Genomic DNA, 17,736 nt, shown 5'->3' with positions numbered 1-17,736 from the left:
AGCACTTCTGAAGAATTTAACTTATGTGCTTTGTAATCTGAAAAGGATTTACAAGCTGAAGCAGGAAAGGAAAATAAATGGACTAGTTAATGAATCAGACTTCCTCCTCAGCAGAAAAACTCACTGAAATGAGCAACCCTCCTCCTCTGACTTGGGAATGGAAAGACATACAGAGTCCTTCACTTAGGGTGTAACCCAATTATTCAGGCTGCATATTAGGCTAAATTTAAAGACCGATGATTGAATGTATGATAAGGTTAAAAAAGAGCAAACATTGGACAAGCTAATGCAAACTGGAGCACTAATAGCCAGGAAAGAAGCTAGAAAATATTTAATACTTTTAAGAATCAACTTCAAGCAAAAATTCCTTATAGAAATAGTAATTTTTATCTAATAGCGTAAAAGACAAGAACATGTTATATCTATATGAAAATCTTAAGCAAAACACACACAATCCCAGCAATTCTACAGCAAATATGTAATTTCAGCTTAATCAGAAAAGCTGATTTTGTTATAATTTCTTTATAAAGCAAAAACAATGATAAAAACATTATTCCCAGACACACAGTCCTCATTGCAGGTCCAAACCTTTGACCTTACTCCAACTGAATCATGCGCCTTTCTCCTACAAAAAGTACTGTTAAATTTATGAGGACATTAAGTTGCTTCCCCCAAAATATTTAAAATGTGGTGTAAAAGAAAACAAACCAGAACCTCAAAACCCAGCATAAGCAGCGAAAAATAAGAAAAATATGAAGAGGTTATAAAACTCAGAACAGCTTAAGTATTAAAAATGCATTTTAATGACCAAATTCAGATTCAGATCAAATTCAGAGATGTGTATTTAACACGCAACAAATTGATTCTAAAGATGCAGCTTTTGTTCTTCATTGTGCAATATATCTTTACTATAATCTTGGCAAGTCATCTCTGTTTAAAAGCTTTAAGATTCTGAAATGTAGATACAGGACCTAGCCATGCCAAGTTTCTTAGTTTATATGCTTTATCTACAGATCTTTTAAAAATATTTCATTAGCATATAGATTAAAACATTTTTAATACTTGCAGTTAAACTCAACAGTTCACATCACCGGAGAAACCCATTTGATCACTGACTGTTAGGCATCCCCCCTCCAGAGATGGCCCCTAGTAGTTAATTCAAGGGAACAGTAATACAATGAACTAAATGATTAATTGTACACAACAGAGGTTTGAAACACTAAAGCACTAATAAACATTTTAATAAAAATTCTAGCATAAAAGTGAAATCTGTTCAAACCTCAGTTCTGTACAGAAATACATCAAATATTACATTGTCTCATGACCCTTTAATACCTAGCATAATAGGACATAAATAATATGTAAATCGTACAGTGTAACTGTACATTTTATATTGAGTTTATGTCAACATTGATAAGAAGCAATAACTCAGCTCTCAAACACTTCTTACGGAGTTTTTGCCCAAATTTCAATTTTTTATTTTGGTTAGGGTCAGCTTCTGACCTAAAGAAAAAAAGCTGCTATCGACCTGAAAAGAACTTCCAGCAGAACTCTTAATTTTGTCTTCTTTTTCCCAGATTACTTGCCAAACTTAATCTAGCAGTCTTCTTTTAGGCATGCACACTAGAGATACAGGACGACAATGTGTCAGGAGTGTGTTTGAAGTGCTTGATGGCTACATGTATCAGATTGTACACTTTGCTATATATTAATCTTAAAATACTTAAAATTTATCAATATTTATAAGCTTAGCAATATCAAAAGCTCCAAAATTACACTCAATCTAGGCCATACAAACCTAAATCAAACTAAATTCTCTTATACACAAGTTGTTTTTTTAAATCTACTTCTCTTCTCTAAACTTGTTACTCTATACCATAAATCAATGTAAATCTATTAAAAACATCCAAAAGGATTAGAATTGTCTGCAATATATGCGATATGATCCATGCAAACTATATCTATGTAACTTCATGTTAGAGAAACAACTGGTGAAAAGATTCCAGACTCGAGAATCACTGCAGCACTTGCTTTAGAGCTACAAAGAGCTGCTGTCATAGGGTTGCAGTAATTTTTAGCTGATCTGAGAAGAACGTGAGTGTAATCAGTGCCCATGATTAGAGATGCAAAATTCCTCTGAGAGCCTCTTTGCCCAAAACTGAGAACACTATGGGAGAGTAACAATGACAAAGGTCACTCACAATCATTGCCAGCCAGATTTAACAGTTACAAAGAGACTTCTGAGAAGACGACAGCTTGAAAGGAAACATGAAAACTTGTCATTGTGGGCGACAGACCTTAGAGTGACAGCCCAGCAGCAAAGCTGCGTTTGACCCTATCAGGAGTTGCCCCATGGGCACTGGCACCTTCCCCTATGCCTGGGAGCAGCTGCCCCACCACACCCCAGGAGTAGCCTCCACCGAGCCAACAGCACTGGTGGAATGAATGGGGACCAACATAACAGGTGTGTGGGAACTCATGGGGTGCTTTCTCAGCAGGGCACAACTAGCAGACTTCAGGAAGCAGCACAGGTACACGTAAAGCTGAAGCACTCACACCTCCAGCACGAGGGGGGTGCAGATGGGGGAACACGTACTTCCCCAAAAAGGGAGTATCTGTGCACATACTTTTAATCTATGCTTCCTGTGGGACAAGGCGTGTGTACCTATGTTAAGAGCAAGCAAGCAACAGTGTGTGAGATCAGTACTTCATGGGATTGATGACAGAAGCCTGTTTATAGATTTGTGTTTATTACTATATTGCAAATGCCTAGTATCATGGTTTATCTGTTCTATTATTAATATTGATCATTAATGTATAGGCAACTGATTGTCCAGCTGCTGATTAATGGCATGCAGTTACTGCTTTGATTGACTTAAGCCACATCTGTTGTAGACTGAGTAGTCTTGCCCAGTTAGAACATACTAAATCAGAAATCTAGTGTTCTGAAACAAGAAGGAAGATGACTACTCCAGCCCTGTGGATACTTAGATGGAAGCCTGAATTCACTCAATCTCACTATTTATAAAGCAGCAACAAATAAAAAATATGCACATATATTTGGGCATGTGCGAGTAAGATGATCCACTACCTTTCCAGTCAGTTCCAGGACTTCTACCTTTTAATGTATCTTCCTCCTGAAGCAGCAGTTTAAGCAGAAAACATGCACTTGCTTTCTACTATCCATGCTCATTGTCATATAGACAATTATACAGATCCTTGTGTGTACACATGGCTATGAATCCAGAAGTTTGGCCATTGTGGTTGTCATGCCATGTTCTAAATTATTTGATCAAAGTGGTATCACTGAAGAATTTCATGTAATTCCAAGGATCAAGCCTTAAAATGGATTTTCCTTTTCAAAAAAAGAAATAAAGGAGAGACCAAAGGAAATCATGACATTTGTAATTTTGAAAAAAAATACTCAACGGGCTGCTCAACCACAATCTGAATTCTTTTAAGTTTTCTGAGGTTTTTTTGGTTGTTTTTTTAATGAAAGCCACTGATAGTGTTAGAAATGCAGTAGTAAACAGAATGTTGATAGCATTTATTCAATGTCTAAAATAGGTTCAGTTAATGCTAATTGCTTTCATACCCACTTATTACATGAGTCAATGTAAGCATGTCAATACTCATAACCTCAGCAAGGAAAGAAATTCCAAAAAAGTAGGGATATGAGGTGCTGTTCTTTCCCTTTTAGGAACAAAATAATAGCATGCACAAGCAAATTGCAAGTGATGACTGCATTTGGAAATACTTTATTTTAGCAAATACCCTGAATACCACCTTAATCTTTGATCGCTTGTCACAACATTTTCCTTCTCCAAAATGCACTATTTTTGAAAATAAGTTTTTCCACGGAAAAATCTTGGCTAATAAAAATGAGAAGTGTTAAGAAGTCCCCCTCAGAAACACTTCTTCAGTGATCGAGGTGACTTGTCATTTGTAAGCAGGTTCTGGTCCTGAGTTTATTGCACAAAGCAAATGTAAAAGTAAACATTGTTTAAAACAAATAACATTCTTCTAGTATGTAAACCATAACATACCAAGCAGGGAGTGAAAGCTTAATAGTAGAAGCAGCTAGTTTTCATTGCTCTAACGGCAAGAAAGTTTAGATACAATCAATTCTGAAAAAGACCAATTTTTAAATTGGTTAATAAATATTCAACAATGACCAATATTCAACACTAAACCTGTATCTTTTACTATGGGTGTTGTGACACAGTAACTTTAGTATCTACGCATAGTACAACTAGACTCATTAAACAGATGCGGAGATTTCTGTAATACCCATCTTTACACTGACAGGCACTTAGCGTTACAACAGATACCAACTGCTCTTTATGTAGTATTTTGCATGGGTTTGGAAGAGAGGAGAGGGAACGTCTGATGCTGCCATTCCTTCTTGGAGGGATAAAATCAGTACCAGCATGTGTTCAGCCAACATAGGTTTCTAAATACCAGCATTACCTCCAAAAGATGCATACAAAATTGAGTGCATGAACACATGTGCATGCACAAATCCAGAGCCATCTTTTAATTGTTTACATAAAAATGGCAATTATTTTTACCATTTTTGGGGTGACATTCTTTAAAATCAAAAGATAAAATGAACAAAACCATCAGAGCAGTCCACCCATAGTAAATATTTTAATCATAGTATCAAAGGAAATTACGGTAAGTAAAATAAAAATAAAATTTAATAATTAAACCAAAATTTAAGTAAATTATAAATTTTAAGCTCATAAACTTAAAAGTTTATTTTCAAAAAAGCTTATTTAAAGCTTTAGGTAATGCTAAAAAAAAAGGTAAATCACTGGTTGATAATGAATACATTTTCTTTTTATTGTCAGTCAACAAATCAACTGTTTACCGCAATTAAATTTTAGTTTGACCTCAACCATCACTAATTAAAAGAGTTAACAGATACAGTAAACTGGCATTGACCAGACTTTGGCTGTAAATACAAATAATCATGAAATTGTGTCGCAGGTATTTTTCTCATTTTCCTTGGTATACTTCAGGAATATAATGAATGCTTCTCTTACCTCTAACTTCCAAAGAGACTATGGTTTAGAGCTCTTTATTGAGAACCAGGGAATGGAAATTTTATTAAAAACATTAAAACTTGAAACTACTGTGCACATTCAAATTTCAGAACTGTAATGAGTAATTATGTAAATGGAGTTTGAGCAAACTGTATTCTAATGAAAAATCTACCTCCAGAGTCAATTTGGCTGTGATACTGACACTTTGTTCCTTTTAAATCGGAGGTCAAATGTTGACTATTTCAGGAAACAGCTAAACCAAACAAAACTAACTGGAAACATGCTACCCTAACACTAACAATGCACATGTTTCTAACCAACTTAAGAGGCGTTAACTGAAGCCCTTGTAACTATAAATAGCAAGTCAGTTTGCAGTACAAACAAGACCCATGATACAGCAGCAGGTTAGAAAAAGCTATAGAAAAGATATTTAATAATTTTTTTAAATTGCCTGGTTTATACCTCAGTTGTTTTCGTAGCTGCTCTAGTTCCACGTTCTGTTCTGTTACAGTTTTCAGAAACTGTTGATTGCTCTGCAAAATAAAGAGATATTTGTAACATGCTCCTTATTGTATTGAAAATGTTATATACTCAGAATTGTTATTTCTACAGAATATAACACCATAAAAATAGCCAACATGGTCTATTTAAAACTGTGGCCAGTTTCCAAATGCCGCAGGTTAGGTACAGTATTTTAGAAAGGCAAACACAGAGAGATTTTATCTAATCCTCCCTTTCTTTCCCCACATTTTGGTAGCATAAGAACCTCCTGAGACTAGAACTGTAATAGCTCAGACCTATCATCTGCGTTCCCATCTAGTTTAGGTGTCTAGAATACCTTGTGACAATGAGTACCACAGTGGATCACATATTGCTGGAAAGAATCCCTGTTTTTGAGAGAAAAGAAAGAATGATAAATTGCTCCTCCTTCATTTTTTCCTATGCCAGCCATAATGCTGGAGGTGGTGTTCTCCTTCAACTGTCTTCTCATTTGAGAATCATTTCATATTTTTGTTATCCTACTAGCTTTTCCTAGATCTTACATATACCTTACATTGAGATATTAGAGATAACTCAACTGCAGGCAGCATTCAATATGCTACTGTACTGTGGACTTAAGCTCAACATATTCCTTTTCCCCTTCTCCTAATAGTTGGAGACTATTCTTGGTTTTTTGACTGTTGCTAAGAATTGGTTTCAGACACTTCCTACTTCTAAAATACCTGAGTGGTAACAGTTAATTTCAAGACCATCACAGAGTACCCAAAGCGCAAGCTCCCCCTTGCCCAAACCCATTATTTTGCTTTTATTCATACCAATTAAATGTCAGATAAAATTCACTCACATATTCAACATCATGAGATCTTTCTGCAAATTTCTGCAGTTTACTTCAGTTTTCAGGACCCTAAATAGTTTAATATCAGTAGTGAACACTGTTGCCTCAATACTGAATGTCATTTCCAGAACATTTATAAATATGCTGAACAACTGAGCACATCTAAGAAACACAGCTGTTACACCATAATAAAAAGCCTCACTAATTACTGTCTCTACACTTCCTATTTTTCAGTTTGTTAGTTCAAGAAAGGGCATGCTTCTTTATCCCATGACATCTTCATGCCTTTGGTAACAGACCTTGCCAAATGTTTTTTGGAAAACGCAAACAAATTAATTAACTTACCTTAACATGGTCTGGTTTATGTCTTTCAAAGAGTTCATATATTTCACTCCTATCCACATCATCTCTTTCCAATTTTATGATTTTAAGTGTTCAGTGATTCTATTTTTTTTGAGGTACCTATAACTGATTTGCTTTTAACAGCACAAACAGTCTGTAACTTCCAAATCCTCCGCAAAACTGCTTTAAAAGCTCATCATCATATTTGCTTGAGATTGTTTTCAGACAGCAATTCCCCAGTAACTCTGAGGTATCTGGTTTTAGAGAATAGCTAGTTTTGAGACCATCACCAACTACACAAGGCAAAAGTTCCTCTCCAAGTGTGTTATTTTGCTTTTATCAATACTAACTAAATAGCTTGTAAATGGGACAACTGCTTGCAAGATATAATCCTGTAGTAATCTGCAACATACTACTCAACATTGGTAAGGGCTCGATTCAAGAATTGTACTGTTTCCAGCACCACAGTTCAAGAATGATGGCACAACTGGAAAGAATTTAAAGGTGAGCAAAAAGAATGATTAGACATCTTAAAAGCATCGTCAAAGAATATTTGAAGACTTGACTTGCTTTGAACAGCACAGAAAAAGCTGGGAAAGGCAAAAGATGGTAATATAGAAGTTTTCAATAACAGAGGCACCGTGAAAAAGAATGTAGTAATCTTTCCTTCATACCTACAATACTTCATACCAAAGAAACAGGCTTATATTTTAACAAGAGGTCAGATGCAAGGAAAAACGTTCCAGTGATAAAGACAGAAGAGAGCAGACTGCCTAGAGATCAGGAGTCTTCTTGCACTGCCAGTATCCAAGACAAATAAATCAAAAAATCACACAGGAATCATGTCTTTCAGAGAAAAAGCTGCTCAGCCAGAAACTTCCCCAAGTCTTTCACCTTGATTTTTTCTACGATATTAAAAAAGCTTGTCAATCCTAGAAGTCCTAGGTTAAAGCTTAGAGACTAGGAAGTCTCACAATCTAAGGATATGGATGAAGCACTAGAAGATGATTCGAGCTCAGAAAAAATCTCTGAAAAGGTCAACGACAGACGCTGAAGCCAGCAGCACCAAACTAGGAATTGATAAACACGTGGCAGAGCTAGCCTATATCAAAGTCATCGTTTAAATAAATTTTCCCTTTGTGAAGATGATTTTGAATGTGTGACTGATGTACACTCACCACATACTAAAATTTAAGTGTAAGTTGACCACTGACGTCTTGAAGAAAGAGCTCACAAAATATTAAGAGCTAACCTCTCAACCACCCTGACCTCCTGTTTGGAGTTCAGGAAAAAAGCCATTACTACTTGATTTTTGGACTGGTCCTTAGAAAAGTTTGCAAATCTGAGTGGCATAACTTCTCTTTCAACCAGATACGTATGAAGGACTTCATGCTTTTCTTTTATAATTTGAAGCTCTAGTAGGAAAAAAATAATTTACTGGGTCACTGTTCAGAAGGTTTTACTTACCAACTCTATTTTCTCATTGGCTATATGCAGTTGCCGAGTCAACTGTTGAAAGCCAGTCAGTTGATCCTAAAAAGAGAATTCAGAGCTTCTTATAATCAGTATCATAATAAAGAGTGTATAATTATAGAGTTTCATAGTCAACTGAAAACATTTAAAAAAAAATTTATACATGCTGCAGGAAATACAATATGCCTTTGTAGATTTTAATTAGACTGCTTTTAGCTGTTGACCTAGTAATCTGGAAAATCAGATTCACCACTGAAAAATGTATCTGAATTTCACTGAGTTACAAATTGCCTCCTTCCAAAACTCATACACACTTACTATCAAAATATGAAAGCATACATGAGTAGTGCCTTTAAAAGAGCCACACAGACTATGATGCTACTATAAGCATTTTTGCTAAGCACAGTAGCAGACATGTACCCCTTAATTAAAAAATGCCTGTATGGACACGCTTAATTTGCTCTTCGCCATACAGGATGTCTTGTGTCCATACAAAAAATTGTTGGATTAAACTCGATTCCCTGAACATGAACTCTGTCTTCCTAGGAAAACTAGCTTAATGCAGAAGAATCATCTGCAGCATGCCAAGTGTCTACAGAGAGGACTCAAGTCCCTGAGCTGGAATATCTACTAATGGTGCTGTGCTTATCTAACATTCTCAAGGCCAAGTATATGCCAGAAACCTATTCCAACAACTCCCTTATTTACTATGTCCAACGCTTACAACAATATCCTCTCTCATCTTTGCTTTCTGTCAATTCTAATTCTAGTTGGTCTTACCTATTTCTGTTTAGCTCTGACAGCTAGTTTGTGCTCATCTATTAAAAGCAACACCTAAAAAAAAAAAATTTAACCGAAAAGCCTTTTTCTGTGTGAGACCGGTAGCATTTATGAATAAAAGACAGCTCAACCTCATTCTTGCTACAATGACATTAAAATCCACCCAGAGTTTAGTTACTAGTGAAAAGAGGAATCTGACAGCCCTGAACCCTCCAATTAGTACCAATTATACTAACATACATGTATATTACCGGTAACTGACAACGTAATACAAGAAATAAACTAATACAAGGAACAAGAGCAAAAAGTTGGAACGTAGGTAGGAGAGTCCTCGTAACTACGTCTTGAAATAATTATGAAGCTTGACAGAGCACAATAGCTGTACAGGTATTTTTCCTGTTTCTCAGAAAACAGCGTATTGCTGATGTGGACTTAATACCACAACAGAAAAAAAAAAAAAAAATCAGTAAAAAAAATTTGTTATATATGTGAGCTGCAACTGTGCCCACAAGTCTAGTGTACTTGAAAAAGGAAAGCAAATATTAAAATGTTTTGTAGCATCTCTTTACAGACCTAGAAATACCTGTAGCAAGGTACATATAGGCATGAAGTTTCTATTAGTTCTTCACAGACGGCATCTTTATATAGCTCATCAGAGCAAACCAGCTTCTTTTCTGAACTAAGATATCCTGAAAGGCCCTCCCCAGAAACAGCAGAAGAGAAGCATGCTGCTACACAGTGGTGAACTTGATTTTTCATCTGTTTACACATGCTTCTTTACTGAATGACAACAGGAAATGGAGTGTACTTTTTCCACTATCCCACCGTGATCTTACAGACAAAAAATTCAAGATTCAAACAGGAGAAAACGTGAAAGACTTCCACTTTATAATTCAGAAATCTTTAGCAGCTTTTTCAGATGTTGAACTCTACTGAAAATTTCCAACCACAAAGTTCAAAGATAAGATTATTTATTCATACATGCCTATCTTGTGCATGTATACATATCTATGCGCTAAGACTCAGACTCAGTGCATTCCCCAAGCTCCTGCCCATATATTTGAAACAAAGCACTTTTCCAATCATAACGGTGCATTTAGCTGATGAATCAGTGACCACATCTGACCACTCAACTTTAGACGACTATTATGGAAAATAATTAACAGTACTGGTAGAACATCCCCTGCCCCCCCTTCAGTGTGACTACACACAGACCCAGAATCTCTACAGTATAAAAAGACATTCCAAAATTAACAAAAATATAAATGAAAATTACTTTCTGCTTTTGCCTTTCAGCCACGTGAATCTGCGTTTCAGTCATGCGTTCTTGGTACTGCTGCTGGAGTCGATCATGCTCCTGTAATACAGTCTGCCAGAGCTCTATTGCTTGGTCTTTTTCCTAAGTTACAGAACAATGGTTTGTATAAAATATTCTATTATAGCACATTTACCTTCATCTATCATTCTCTAAAAAGAGAGGTCTTAACTTCTGTTTTGAAGAAATGCCATTTCCTGCACTTTTCTCTGCACACATTATGACTACAGACAAAATACCAAATTCAGACACAGAAAAACAGGTGCTTACAAGTTCAAATTCCACCTACAAGTGAGCTGAGTTTTCCAGATTTTTTTTTTTTAGCTCAAACTTTTACAGGTATTTACTGTAGGCCTACAGTATGCATAATATTCAAATACCAAAATTCAGCTGTCAATTTAACTTCAACTCAGTCATACGCAACAGGACTGGTACATCATTGTAATAAGCTCAAGAAATTTTGCTTATCTTTTCAGATTTAAATACTATTTTCTATATCCCACATATACTTGCCTCCTCGTATCACATTACAATGTTTCTGATTAAAATGACAAGTTACCACAAAAAATTGAATTGAACAAAGTATTTCATTCATTTCCTGGTCAGGAAATCAATACAAAGATCAAGTCAACTAGGTAAAATTACAGGCATAAATTGATGTTAAACACTGATGATACAACTCTAGCAGGGAAGTTCCTTCAGGTCTTTAAGTTGAACGTATAAGTACTTGTTTCTTTAGCTACAGAAAGTCACGAGTACCTCAAAATAGTCTCAAGAAGCTCTGAACAAATGAACTCTGAGCCCAGAAATAAAACAGCTTCCCCTAATCTGCCAAGGCACAACAAGAGAAATAAAACAAATGTTTTATCTCACACACTTGATTTGTCAGTTGCAGTTGTTCTTGAAGGTTTCTTACTATGCTTTCATCTGCAGGCATATCAATTCCCAGAGGCATGAAAGGAAGAGCCTCCAGTTGCTTCTCAAGAGTCTCTTTCAACTCTGCATGCAGCCTGAAATTCAAAGAACTAAGTTCAGCGAAGTTTAACAGATTTTTTTAAATAACTGAAGTATACCATACCTTCAATCTATACATATTATTTACTTCTAAGTCATATTTAAATCTATTAAGTTATGTTCTATAAACATAATAAACAGTTTGAAATAGTTTAATGTCTAGTTCTTTTATTAGAGATCTGGTTAAATCTCCTAAACCTGGTGCTATAATCTAGATTAAGCACTTAAACTGTAACATTAAGCTCATGAGTATGAAATGTTCAACTATTAAGCAGATTCAGAAGATTTCAAGGTCCTAGAAAAATGTTTTTTAAGGTTTAGAAATCAAGAGAAACAGCAGTAGTAACCAAGCAGTGCAATTACTTACCTTTCATTTTCCTTGGTGACTTGTTCAAATTTCAGTCTCATCTTGCTCATTTGTGCCTAACAAAAACATGCAAGAATAAACACTCATTTAAGTGACACAAACTTTGGTAATTCTTTCGGCTTTTAATTCTGACTGATAGTGTGCAAGATGGACAATTTAATTCAGCATAATACAGTAAATGAAAGTAGTTTTCTTTTTTAAGGAAAGTCACAGGATGCCACTTAACAGCTGCCAAGTCCTGTTATACCTAAGCATTCAGAAGTTATGAGCATTAAACTTACCTTTTGGAATTCTTGTATCTCTTACATTAGGTCTTAACTAATTCAAGTTTTTTTAGGGATACAGTGGATAACCCTCATCTTTTATGCAGTAAGCACTTGAGAAATGAGTGCAGGAATTAAATGAGGAGAAACTTCAGTTACATGAGCCAAATGGACTGTTTTGTTACCTAAGACTGCAACAATTCCATAGTGCCTCTACAGCCTTCTGAAATTGGCCAAGCTTGAAGACTGTATTTGCAGCATCTTTATGATGGCCAGATCAAACAAGTGCATTAAACCAAAACCAGAGTATACCTTCTGCATGTAGATCACAAGTAAAAATTGCTTTCTGTATGCCACAAGTTTTAATTATTAAACATATCACTTTGCTTTTTAGTGATCACATGCAGCATTTAAAAGTTTCATTTTTCTGTGGTTGAAAGAAGGACAGTCCCCTTCCCCATCAGCCTCCATGATAATAAACATTTAAAGAATTATTTGAATCAGAAGAATTATGAAGAATGAAGAAGGCTAGGTGTATCTACACTTGCAGGACTGAGCTGAATCAGACGTGTAAGGAAAGAGGGAAACAGCTGCCTCACCTGAATGTCACCTAGAGAAATACCTGCAACCGTATCAGAACATCTACAGAAATAAAGCACGTTTCATTTCACAACACTACTTCTCCAAGCACACAGTAATCTGTGCAATTTGGACAATCTCCCAAGCTTTTCATAGAAAGGTTTCTGTTCATCCATTTGAGGCAAACTGCAGTCCAGCAAGTTTGTGAAGCATGGTGCAGGCATACTTTCCTTTCTTGACAAAAACTAATGGCCTAGATGTTAATACTATAAAATACTAAGAATATAGAGTCTGAAATGTTAGGAACATCCATACCTGATAAAGCTGCAGCTGTTCTCTCATTTCTTCCAAGTGTTTATCATACTCTGTGATTAGAGTTGACAAGCTAAAAAGTTTAAAAACATGCTTAGATAAATTCTGTAAATGCTGAAACATTGTTCTGATGATTAACTAGTTTTAAAGAAGTCTTAGAGAACAGAACAAAACAGTCACTTTTCTTGATTTCCAAGCTCGACATTCACCAGAATCAAATGAACAAACTTAATTACTACTTTTAAAGTACGATCATTAACAGATTTCCTGTATAACAGAACTAGAACATGAGACATTATAAATGAGCATTAATACAACATCAGTATTTCATACATAGAATCTCAAACGGTTAAAGACTAGACTTTGTTAGTGCTTTCACATACAACAGTAAAGTGGCCTATAAGACAACGTAAAATAATGCAATTCTACCTACATACTTTTTTTCTTCCTAATATTTTTGTAATTGATAGTAATTTTCTGAAAATTCTGTGTTAGTCTAGACCAATAAAGCCTTAAAAGCTAACAAGAAAGGATAGGTTATTTTTATAACAGGAAACAACAATGATTATTAAACAATTTACTCCTAGGCAACTGTTAGTTGAAGATTGTCAAATAAGCATTTTTAAAAACATCCACCTGACCTCAACAGACAGCAGTTACCTGTGTTACCTAGATCAGTACAATCTTACCTTCACTTTTGTTTATTATCTTATTTAGACTAGAGAATTCCTTCATTCATCTTTCACCCTTTATTTTACAGGTTGTAGAAGAAAATGATGTATTTAATTTATTGAATAAGCAGAATAGTATCTAAAAAGAACTGCTACAGGAACACTTTTTACAGACTCCATTCACAAGTTCTCAGAGCTGTGAACGTGTGTACGTAAGACCAGGTTCATCTGGACATTTACACTTTTAAAAGCACATGACAATTTATTTTGAATACTTTGTAGTATTCTCACTTATCACATGGAAACAGTTACCTTTGGTCCATCATCCTGGATCCTGATATGCCATCACCACCAGGGGCATTTTTCTGTAATGGTATATTTTATGTATTAGTACTTGCACATGACTGTATTTAGTTTTCAATTTTTATATGCAACACAAAGCTGTTGTTCTGCCTGTACTGTAATCATACACAATGCCCCACAGGATCACTTCCAGGTTTATATTAAAAAAATCCTTGAGTGCTGGCCCAATTTGAAAAAAAAAATTATCTTTTTTTTTTTTTCCTGGAGATGCTCTGATATAAAGCATAATTGCATCTGAGGAGGATTGATCTTGGTCTTAAAAGAGCGATCTTCAGTTTGAGTAAGTGTTAAGTTCATTTCCATGCATCTCAGCATCTGGAAAGTGCTGATGCCCTAGCTTCTGCACAGACTTTCAGACAGGCTTATGATACCCAGCACAAAAATTTATCTCAGCATAAGAGTAATTTCTTAGAAAAAGAGAAGTCTATAGAAGTGAAAGAGTCTGCTAAAGTAGAAATCAAGTTATTCTTCCAGGTATGTTCGCCTGCATATGACAAACTTTTGAAAACGCACCAAAAATATCAGAGTTCACCGTCATGACAGTTTTATTCTGCTGTTACTGCTTGGAAAAACAACAAGCAACTCTAGAGTTGTGTGATGGACCCAAAGAAAGGCCACACTGAAGTGGGCTGTGCCCTATGTATGCAAAGACGTTTGTTGCAAAACCTCATCACAGAAATTCTTACTACTTCCATCCCCGAGTTCACATACCTGCTCAGCATTAACTCTCAAAATCTCATCTGTTTCATACTGTCCAAGTGCCATATTTAGCCTCTGATCTGAAAAATACAAAGTTTGAGAATCAAAGCTACAACATGGGCCGTAACTGACAGTCAGAAATATGTTTAACCATGGCTTTGAAGGCATACAACATGCTTCACAAAATTCTATTTAGCACAATTATTTTAATGAAAATAGGACTTGAAAAAGCCTACAAAGACTGTGTAGTAATGAATTCAATTTCTTTCATATTCCTTCTCTTTTATTTTAGAAATTTTAAAAAATGAAGTTTCTGCCTAGAAAACCTACAGACACGTACACATCTTAATGATTCATGAGGTCTCAGTGCAACAAATGACACTGTGTATTCAATGAGCTAGATGTTTGACAATTAACATGTTCTTGGGAACTCAACCCTGCAGTTCTCAATAAACTTCCAACAAACTTAGGTCAAGAGCTTCACTAATAAATGGATCTGAGCACTCAAATATATCCAGAAGAAACCCAAAGAACAACGAAAAAATGCAGTCTGTCAGTATGGTTTTTTTTTTTTCTGAAAGCAGCAAAGCATAATGAGTAATGAGATATCACTGAGTTGGGAACATCAACTAAGGCATCACTCTTCCTTACTCATCTAACTTTGGCTATTAGGATTTCAGAGACTACTTTTACTACAAATGAAAGAACCAGAAGAAAGTTGGAAGGGAGTCATAACAGCTCTTTCCACTAGTTCATGGAGTGTTCTTTGATCTAACGAAACCATAGTATAACCAGCCAGCCAAAACAGGTGTTTATCCTGCTGTATTCAGCGTTGGTGTGGCTTCACCTTGAATACTGTGTGCAGCTCTGGGCCTCACAGTTTAAGGTGGTGTCCAGAGGAGGGCAACAAAGCTGGTGAAAGGGCTGGAAGGAATGTCCTATGAGGAGCGGCTCAAGACACTGGGTTTGTCTAATTTGGAGAGAGGTAGGCTGAGGGGTGACCTTGTTGCTCTCTACAGCTTCCAGAGGGGATGTGGAGAAGGAGGTGCTGACCTCTTCTCCCTGATATCCAGTGACAGGACTCATTGGAACAGTTCAAAGCGGCTCCAGGGGAGGTTCAGATTGGACATTAGGAAGCTTTTCTTTCCCAAGAGCATGGTCAAACACTGGAACAGTGGAAGTGGTCAGGCAGTTGGACTAGACGGTTGTTGTGGGTCCTTTCCAACTGAAATGTTCTATTCTATTTTATAAGAATCTGAGTGACACCTATGTAACTGAAACGGGTGAAGAGGAAAAGACATCAGGAAGGTAATGCATACATTTCAATTTAAAACAACTTCTTGCCTATTTTTCTTGGTTCTTTATCTGGAGGATATAGGGAAAAAGACAGAGGGGACAGAAAGGCTGTAACAGTAAAAGGATGCCAAGGAACATGAAGGGGAAAGGAGTTGCCCTCACCAGCCAAAGCAGTCTGCAAGCATGAGATGCGATAGGTGCAGAAGAGGACATATCTTAAACACCCCTTTACAGATGTACTCACCTTCAACAGTGAATCGTTAAATACATTCTGATAAAAGTTCTATTATCACAAAAATAGGTAATTGAATGGAGGAATTATTACTTGTAGGGTTGGCTGCCGACACGTCAAAATAGTAGCGCTATTCAACATAATGGTACTTAGAAAATCTCTTTTTATGTGTATTTCAGTCATTCAGCATTTTAGAACTTTGATTTCACATTCATGAAACAAAAGAAACATAAATCCATACAGCAGACAGTGTAGGCCTCAAATAACTTAGGTCTGAAGGCACACAAGCCAACTTTAAATTTGTTTCTTGGCACCTTTCAAAATGTATCAAGTTTTTTAAAAGGAGAATTACTTCACAGTGAACTTAGTCTGAGCTCTATTTACATCCTAAAGATTTATAAATTTAGAAGCCACACTCAGACAAATTATATACATACGAAAAAGCAAAATACTAATATTTGAAAAGCCGTTATTTGTTTACATCACAGCATAGTAAATACTCATGCAAAGATCAATAAAGATATGGGCTTTTGAGTCAGGATGACTGTTGGCTCAGAGAAAAGCTTTTCTGCTACTAAGGTCCTTGGAATTAAGAACTGATCTTTCACCTTTCGCCACACAAAGCTGTCATACAAAGTTTAATATCAGTTGAAATTTTGATTTTTCCATATTTTGCAAATTTTGAAATTTTGCCATAGCAGTTTATGCACTGTGATCTTGTCCGACTTCCTGCCGTGCTATCAAGTTTTCCTGAAACACTAATTAGTGACAGGGACAGCAACATTCTTGGGACTACACATAACCCATTCTCTATTAATAGGAATATAAACTTTGCAGGAGCAATTTTTGCCAGTATTTTGTTGGTAGGTATTTAAAGCGTACTCTGATTCAGTCATGTTCAGCTTACATTAAAATGATAAAAACTGTAATAAATAACACATAATTAAAATAATTATTTTAGTCTCTAAAGCAAGTTTTATGAATAACTGGCAAGATAGCTTCTTTGCCGTTTAGTTGCAAGCCATGCATAGGAAATGCAGTGGTTTCTCAACTTGAGAAAAGAGACATTATCACAAAAAATATATATGTTTTTGGCTATTACCCTCGCTAGCAGCTTTTAATTATTAGTCTTCAGCTAACTAAAAAATAGTTTTGATGCCATTATTCACTATAGCAAACACCAGAAGAGCTACAGAATATAAATCTTTCTTGCTACAACCATAGGCAAAAAGGTTTCTACCCTCTGCAGAAAGTGACCCCAAGTTCCGGGAGGCAGCGTCTAGGCCTCAGCTGCTCTGCTCCCTCCTTCAAACAGCCCCGGGGCAGCACTCGGGCCAACCCGCCATGTATAGGGAGCAGGCGGCCAGACCACGAAGCCGACCGCTCGTAGAGACCTCACCTGGCTCTCCCCCACTTCCGAGCTCAGTGGCCATATTTCCAGCGGAAAGCTTCACCGCCGCCGAGTTCCCCCCCCAAGAAAGCCTGAAAAAAAACCCGGGGAAAATTCAGTTATTTCAGCCGCTCGCCACCCCCGGTGCCTAGCGGGGTTCCGCCTCACCGGCGGGGAGAGAAGGCAAGAGCCATTCAGAAGAGAGACGGAGGAAAGAATTTCCAGGCGCTGTGGACGCGCCCGCCTACCGGCTGGC

At 36.4% G+C, this 17,736-nt stretch overlaps 1 protein-coding gene across 2 annotated transcripts in view; it reads right to left on the bottom strand.

Moving 5' to 3' along the window:
- The window catches only part of SCLT1 (sodium channel and clathrin linker 1), a 42,540-nt gene extending 25,017 nt beyond the window's left edge, over positions 1-17,523 (bottom strand). Inside the window, exons 1-9 of one of the 2 annotated variants that reach the window (XM_010286404.1) lie at positions 17,490-17,523; positions 14,575-14,642; positions 13,813-13,865; positions 12,833-12,902; positions 11,676-11,731; positions 11,172-11,304; positions 10,256-10,378; positions 8,194-8,259; positions 5,511-5,581 (exon numbers count right to left, since the gene is read on the bottom strand). In XM_010286404.1, coding sequence (XP_010284706.1) covers positions 5,511-5,581; positions 8,194-8,259; positions 10,256-10,378; positions 11,172-11,304; positions 11,676-11,731; positions 12,833-12,902; positions 13,813-13,865; positions 14,575-14,642; positions 17,490-17,523 — 674 coding nt within the window. The remainder of the gene's footprint in view (positions 1-5,510; positions 5,582-8,193; positions 8,260-10,255; positions 10,379-11,171; positions 11,305-11,675; positions 11,732-12,832; positions 12,903-13,812; positions 13,866-14,574; positions 14,643-17,489) is intronic. The other variant, XM_010286405.1, reaches the window with a different exon arrangement.
- Between the last annotated feature and the right edge of the window lie 213 nt (positions 17,524-17,736).

The sequence above is a fragment of the Phaethon lepturus genome, unplaced genomic scaffold (genome assembly GCF_000687285.1).
Source record: "Phaethon lepturus isolate BGI_N335 unplaced genomic scaffold, ASM68728v1 scaffold17154, whole genome shotgun sequence".
In the NCBI taxonomy this organism is placed as follows: Eukaryota; Metazoa; Chordata; class Aves; order Phaethontiformes; family Phaethontidae; genus Phaethon; species Phaethon lepturus.
Note: the sequence above shows the minus strand (reverse complement) of the source record. Positions and strands in the feature narration are given on the sequence as shown.